The 8,036-nt window shown below is 47.5% G+C and overlaps 1 protein-coding gene across 1 annotated transcript in view; it reads right to left on the bottom strand.

The window, feature by feature from the left end:
* Positions 1–7,943, bottom strand: part of MLLT4 (myeloid/lymphoid or mixed-lineage leukemia (trithorax homolog, Drosophila); translocated to, 4) — a 128,236-nt gene extending 120,293 nt beyond the window's left edge. Inside the window, exon 1 of the mRNA XM_006871183.1 lies at positions 7,839–7,943. Within this exon, the coding sequence (XP_006871245.1) occupies positions 7,839–7,943 (105 nt within the window). The remainder of the gene's footprint in view (positions 1–7,838) is intronic.
* Between the last annotated feature and the right edge of the window lie 93 nt (positions 7,944–8,036).

Genomic DNA, 8,036 nt, shown 5'->3' with positions numbered 1-8,036 from the left:
ACAATAGATGACCACCTAGGAAACCCTCCAGGGCAGTTCTCCTCTGTCACAGGAGGGCACTCAGAGTTGGAATTGAAACAACAACATCCAACACAACATAACAATCCTCTGAAGCTGTCCTACTCTGCACACATAGGGTCTCCATGTGTCAGAGCACAACTACCCACCACCACCTTCTTCCGAAAGCTCCAAGAGCACACAGAGAAGATCAGACGTTCTCCCCACCATCTGAGCTCACGAACACGCCGACCACAGTGCACTGGTGAATTCCCATGTGGGGCTCTTTCCCTCACCATGGCCAGAATTCCTCATGGCACACATGGAGAGCTTGCGTATGGATCAAGAGGCCGTCACCCAAGCCGAACACGGGGACCCTGCATGGTTTAAAACCAGGAAACATGTGTGCAGCGGTTGTATCCTTTCACAAGAGTTTTCAATCTGTGTGCCGAGCAACTAGTCCAAGACGCTGGATTGTATGAAGAACATCACATCAGGACTGGAGACTCATCAACAGATGATACTACCTTGCCTGCTGGAAATGAAGAGGATTTAAGGCACTTGCTGATAAAGATCAAAGCCCACAGCCTTCAATCTGGATTACACCTCAGTGTAAAGACAACAAAATTCCTCACAACTGGACCAAAAGAATACCATCACGAAAAATGGAGACCGGAGTAAAGTTGTCAAGGATTTCACTGTACGTGGATCCACAATCAACGTTCATGGAAGCAGCAGTCAGGAAATCAAACGACCTACTTACTGCGTTAGCCAAATTTGCTTCAAAAAAAACCAACCTCTCTAAAGTGTTCACATGCACATGAAAGCTGGACACCAAATAAGGAAGAGTAGCGTACATTTGATGCATTTGACTTATGGTGTTGGGAAAGAATACTGAATATACCAGGAACTGCCGAAAATCTGAACACAGCTCTCTTGGAAGAAGTGCAGCCAGAATACTCCTTAGAAACAAGCATGGCAGACTTCCTCTCACCTACTCTGGACACACTATCAGCAGGGGCCACTCCATGGAAAAGGCCATCAGCCATGGATTATGAGTTGCGGCAGCAATGGGAGGGCTGTGGACATGGTGCAGGACTGTGCTCTGTCGCACACAGAGTAGGACAAGTTGGAAGCAACTCAAGGGCTCCTGACAACAGTCATTCTATAATACAGTGACAGGTAGGCTGTGTTGTCCTCAACCTAAAAGCAGGATAATGCAATCAAAGCTTGAATTCCTTATATTCTGGTATGTATACATTTTCATTTTAACATGGAAGTTCTCTGACGCAGAAGTACAGACATGCTGGCTATTTTTCAGCCACAGTAAGTTATTTGATTTCAGTTTCTGTGAATAATGCCATCCACGACACATCCTGTACACACTCAAGTATGAATCTTCAACTCCTCCTTCAGTTTGGAACCACCTGGTCTTTAGGCGATGCTGTGCTCCTCTACAGATGAAGCACCTCACAGTGCGCTGATGTTCACCTTTGAAGTACACTCATCTTCTAAATTAAAGTACAGCACGGTTTTGGTCAATTCCCTCTGCCAACAAGGCGAGTGAAGCAGTATGGTCTCACTGATGCCAGAACAAAACCTCAGCTGACTTGACACAGGCAGACAGCACTCACCACCACCCAGAACTACACCACTGAGCAATGAAGACGCCCCTGCTCACTACCGCAGATGTCCCGACTCACAGCTACAGCACACAGCTGAAGCCCCCCGAATGGAAGCCCCACCAGCATGCTAGCCTGCGGGCAGACACAGGCTCAGAGCTTGCTGGAGGGCTGTGGGACGTGCCCCACCGCTTTACAAGTGTACATTTAGGTCAAAGAAATAAACGTCCAGCCCGTCTTAGCATTCAAGATGGCCTAGTTTCTGGTCAACTTCAAGGTGAATGAGTATTTCCTGTTTACAATCAGCCGTGAAACCAGTAAGAACAGCAAACTTTTGATCAAAAACCAATAGACTAATGTGAAAATAATTTTCAGTTAAAAAACCAGTTTTATATTGAATAAGTGCTATTCCTATATGCACTGTATTTATAATGAAGAAAATAACATCTACTAGCATTTTATAACATTATATCAAAGTTCAAGTCTGAAATCGCCTCTAAGCAAATTAACCGCCTTCAAAACAATGACCCACACCTGTTAATAACGCTTTACACGTTACACTTCTGCAATTACACCCTTAATGGCAACACCTGAAACCTTTTCTTCTTACTCCTCCCAACAGTTTGCCACCATATGCTGGATCCTGTGTGATGCATATTTTTTCATCCTTGACTTTTCCCTCTTCCTGGAGTGCTGGGGTATTTAAGGACTGGACGGCTAACCGCAAAGTCAGCAGTTCGAACCCACCAGGTACTCCTCGGAAACCATTTACAAGGTCGCCAGGAGTCAGAACTGACGCTATAGCACTTAATAACAACAACCCCTCTCCCTAGTTCTCCTTAGTAAATTCAAATTCAACACTACACCACTCATGTCTCTAAGTGGCATGAAAGTATTTTCCATTGGCAGGAGGATAGCAAACTGAAACTAGCTTTAGAATTAAGCTACCTAACTAAACAAGTTAGACGAGAACTATAACTTACGAGTCATAAGCACACAGTCACCAACATAAAACTTAACCAGTTATGACAGAATTTTTTTTACAAATTTAAAAATATTTTTAACCATGTCTAAGGCTCAACTTACCAAAAACAAGGTAAAGAGATGTCTCTAAATACTGAAAGTACACCACTGGTACGGTCCTATCTCATTACACATTTGTCACCAGGTAAAGAACTGTCACAGAGGCACAAACATTCAAAACTCAGCTGTGGCCTGCTAGCGATTCAACTCCACGGTACCACCTAGCTAAAAGCATTTGAGTCTAGGACCAGATTAGCTACAGAAGTTAGGCAGCTATGACGACTTCCTACACATCTCTGCTGACACACTTCTCTGTGACCGAATCATGCCAATATTAAAGAAATCATGTCCACCTACTATAAAGCATATGGAGGTGTCCGCACAAATGCTCAGTTATTTTTCCTGGTTATTTAAAAAGGTCAACAGCTCAAACCCACCGAGAATGATGGCAATGAATTCAGTAAATAAATCAGTGATGCTAAGAACTATCTCGTGAAGCTACGTGAACAGCCACCAAAGAAGTTCTTTGCATAGACATGTATCATTCATACAAAACTAAAAATAAGGCATGAAAACATAAATCTTGACTAGCCCAACACAATTTTCACCAAATTTTAAAAATGGCTTATGTGCCATGCTTTGTCAAGAAAAAAGTAGTCTTGTGTCATTAAAGAAGCCAGACTCAACATTCTTTCCATAAAATATTTTATTAAGCACCTGTCATGTGACAAAATCCTTCATGTACTAGGGAGAGGGCAGATAAGCCAGTGATTATTATAGAAAAGACACCAAGAGCCAAGAGGAAAAGCTCTCCAGAGAAGGCACTTCTGAAGGCGCAACCACCAAGTCGACTCCGACCGACAGCAACCGTGCATAGGGTTTCTGAGGTGCGGACGCTGAGTCTGAACCTCCAATCTACAGCGCCCCACCAGTACTCCACCAGCAGCTAGGACTGACATAATACTTGTTCAGTGCCATCAAGTCAGGTCAGACTCACAGCAACGCATTATAGGGTTGCCGAGGAGCAGTTGGTGAACTTGAACCAGTGAACTTGAATTGCCCTTGTGGTTCAAATTGACTTTGCAGTCCAAGGCATTAACCCACACCTGTGCCACACCAGGGCTCTGCAATACTTAGGAATCCCTAAAGAAGGAGTCCTGGTGTAGCATTGTGGGATAAAGCACTACAGCATAACGTCAGGTTGAACACAAGGTCAGCAGTTCAAGCTCACCAGTTGTTCCTTGGAAACCCTATGCAGGGTCGCTATGAGTCTGAACTGACTCAACGACACTTCACAGCAGAAAGAAAAGAGGTCTGGTGTGGTGCTGTATCATAAACACTGGACTACTAGCCACTAGGTTGGCAGTTCAAACCCTATACAGAGGCCCTATGACGCAAAGTCGGTTTGAACCACAAGGTAAGCAGTGCAAGTTCACCAGCCACTGCTTGAAAACCCTGCGTCAGAACCAACTTGCTGGCACTTAACAACAACAAATGAAATGAAAACAAAAGAATCTCTTAGTAATGTTGTTGTTGTTAGGTGCCAACCCTATGCACAACAGAACAAAACACTGCCTGATCCTGGGCCAACCTCACAATCGTTGCCACGGTTGAGCCCACTGCTGCTGCCACTTGGCCAACCCATCTTGTTGGGGGTCTTCCTCTTTTTCTCTGACCCTCCACTCTCAATCCTTCTCCAGCAACTGGTCCGTCCTGACAATATGTCCCAAGTATGAGACACTAAGTCTGGCCATCCTGGCCTCCAAGGAGTACTCTGGCTGCACTTCTTCCAACACAGATCTGTTGGTTCTTTTGGCAGCCCATGGCACTTTCAGTATTCTCCTCCAACACTGTAACTCAAATTCATCAATTCTTCTATGGTCTTCCTTATTCACTGTCCAGCTTTCACATGCATATGAGGCTATTGAAAATACCATGGTTTGGGTCAGATGTACCTTAGTCCTCAAGATGACAACTTTGCTCTTCAACACTTTAAAGAGGTCTTGTGTAGCAGACTGACCTAACGCAATACGCTACCTGATTTCTTGGCTGCTGCCTCCATGAGTACTGATGGTGACAGATGTAAAAAGCTTAAGATAATTTATGAACTTTAGCTTTTTACAGTAATCATATTAATTCAGTTTACCATCAATCTCCTAATGATAAAATATCAACGTCAAACTTAGAGCATCAATTCGTATTTCACAAATTCAAAAAGCATCCAATTAAAATGAGGAAGGGGTTGAAAAATACCCTAGGATAAAAGGCAACTTGCTTTTGATAGGACTGAATTATGTCCTCCAAAAATCCGTGTTCTTAATCCTAAAATCTATGCCCTGGGTTGTCACCCCATTTGGGAATAGTTGCGTTTCTTGTGTGAATGGGGCAGGATTAGGGTAGGGTGTCTCTTGTCTCTCAAGTCACTCTCTTTTGAGAGCTACAAGAGAAGATTAAACACAGGCAGTGAGCAGTGACGGCAAGACGGATGCCAAGCCACATGGGATCACCAAGGAAGCCAAAACAAGCCAAAGAAACGAAGACCTTCTTCCATAGCCAACACCCTGACTTTGGAGGCTGGCCTCCTAAACTGGGAGGAAATAAACTTCAGGCTGTTAGAGTAACCCACTTGTGGTATTTCTGTGACAGTAGCTCTGGAGACCCGAGAGCCTCCCCACTCTGCCCCAGGTCACTGTGGGTGGGAATCCACTCTAGAGCAAGGGTGGCTGAATAGGAAGGAAAAAGTAAACTCAACCAGTCTGATTTTTAAATATTCTCATTTGCTTAAAAAGTGAATGCAATTTAAGGGACAAATCCTGTTTTCTTCCAAAACATAGAAACCACAGAGCTATCAGTCATTATCAAAGCTGCTCCAAACCACTGATCATAAATGATTAATAGTTAAAAACTGTGGTAACAGACTGATCAATGTACAAACTCCCCACAACTAGACTCTCATCCACATGAAGGATTCTTCAAATAGGTAAATATAAAGCTTTACAAGTTCTCCCACAAATCAACCACTGCCACGAATTCATTCAACATTTACTGAACATCCAACAAGAGCCAGGATAAATGTTTATATTCTTGTAAAAACAAAGACATGTATGAAGTAAAACTCATCATGAAATAGTAAAAAAGTTCACACATGATCCTATGTAAAGCTGATTGAAATGGAGGAGTATTATCAGTAAGATGTAGTTGACCTATGTCATAATAAAAAGATCCGGCATGCTGGACATAAACCTAACCTCTAAAAGACCAAACACATTGAAGAGGATGCAAAGGTTCTTCTCTCAGTTCATTTCATTATAAAGTCTTTCCAATTCTGGGGCATCATTTCTACAGGTGGAAACATTTGTAAGTGGGGAGGAGACTGTTGGTAAGTGGCCTCCAGGTTCCGATTCGTAGTGACCCTATGCACAAGACAAAGTGCTGAGTTCTACAAGTAGAAATGCTCAGGCGTACGAGGGAAGGAGAGACTAATAGAAGAAATAGTCATTGTACCCTAAAGGACCGTCAACTCTTGCCTTGGTTCAAGGCATTACCTAGCAATTTAATCACGGGCAGAATAACTAAGAAAAAAAACTGAAGGACAGATCAAATCAAACCGAAACCATTGCCACTCTGACTCATAGCAACCCTGGTGCTTATGGGCCGTGTAGTTGGTTCCGACTCACAGCGACCTTGTATAGGAGTTTTGAGATTGTGAATGTTTACTGAAGCAGAAAGCATCACCTTTCTCCCTCGGAAAGGCTGGTGGTTTCAAACTGCTGACCTTGAGATCAGCAGCCGGACTCAAACCACTATGCAAACGGCCCCAAAGGGTTTTCAAAAGGCTGCTGTCTTTCTGAAAGCAGATGGCCACATCTTGCTTCGTTGGAGCAGCTGGTGGAATCGAACCACACCATTCGGTCAACAACCAAGCGCCTCAGCCCTGTGACACCAGTTCCTTTAATGACAGACTAGTTTTATTTTTTAAAAAACTACGCAGACGTCTAAGAAAAGTTCGCACATCTCTAAGAAAAGAGAAAAATGCTTCAATGACTGCTTTCAAATATAATTGGGTATCAACTGACTAAACTGTGTCTCTGAATTGGTATTTTATAAAATGCCAACTCCTAATTTAAAATCCCAGGAGTTCACCGAATCCTCTACTACTAAAGAGGCCTTTTCGGTTAAACCTGAGAGATCGCTCTAAAATTATAACGCACTCAAATAGAAAAACAACTGAGTATTTTGACACCTTATTTGGTTTTAATCCAGAGGTAAAGGAGGGAAAAACCAGACCCATTCTTGTGAAAGAAAACAGAATCTTGAAAGCAACATCCTGGTTGGTCCCCTTCCTAGCACGTGCCAAGTCTGAAGGACCCCCCGGGCGTTTCAGGCGCTCTCCGGACCGTGAGACCCAGGCCCTGAGTGACGATGGGGTCGCAGGCACTGGGACAGCAAGAAGCCGCTTCGGCCGAAGGAGGAAGGCGCGGGACCTTCGGGAGAAGGCGCCGGGTCCCCCGAGCGTCAGGTGCCGGACAAGGGTTCCTCCGGCACCTGGGCGCGGACAGGTGAGGGTGCTCGCCTCTCCCTCCCGCGGGGGCAGCCTCGGGGTTCCGGGCTCGAAGCGTCCCCGGCGGAGGCCCGTTTCCTCCCCGCGCGGCGGCCACCTCCCGCGTCCCCTCCCCCGCGACCCCGCCGCGGCCCCAGGGAAGCGCGCGGCCAGCTCCTCGGGTCACATGCTCTCGGGGTGACCGGGCCGCGCCCGCCCACCGTCCACCTGCCGTGTTCCCGCAAGCGGGCGCAGCCAACGGGCCCACAAAGGAGCCCTCCGCCCAGACCCCCGCCCCGAGAGGCGCTAGGGGGCCCGGCACGGGGGGAGGGGTGGGAGGGAGAGGGTCCGGCACGGGGGGATGGGACCGGGCAGGTCTGGGGTCCCCCAACAGGTCAGGGGATCCCGGGGAGGCCCGGCAGGTGGGGGAATGCAGGGGAGCCCCGGCAGATCTGGGAGGACGAGGGGGTGGGGGAGAAGGGAGGAGGCGCGGCAGGTTGGGGGATGAGGGTCGGGGAGACCCGGCCCGCGGACGGGGGGGACGGAGTGAGGCGGACGGAGGCGCCCGGAGAGCCCTCCCCGAAGCCCCGCGGTCCGAGCGGCGCCCTCCCGGTTCCCCGGCGCACGCCCCTCGCGCGCCCCCGACCGCGGCGCACCTCGGTGGGCTGGCTGATCTCGAACAGGTCCAGCCGGTTGGCGTTCCAGTGGTGGATGATGTCGGCCAGCTTCCGCCGCTCCTCGTCGCGGCCGCCCGCCGACATGCTAGCGGCCGCCCGGCGTGGGACGAGGCCGGCGGCGGGCGAGGTTGACGAGACTCCCAGGCCCGGCGCGCGGACCGCTCTCCGCCGCCTCCC

Source organism: Chrysochloris asiatica, unplaced genomic scaffold (genome assembly GCF_000296735.1).
Source record: "Chrysochloris asiatica unplaced genomic scaffold, ChrAsi1.0 scaffold00162, whole genome shotgun sequence".
In the NCBI taxonomy this organism is placed as follows: Eukaryota; Metazoa; Chordata; class Mammalia; order Afrosoricida; family Chrysochloridae; genus Chrysochloris; species Chrysochloris asiatica.
Note: the sequence above shows the minus strand (reverse complement) of the source record. Positions and strands in the feature narration are given on the sequence as shown.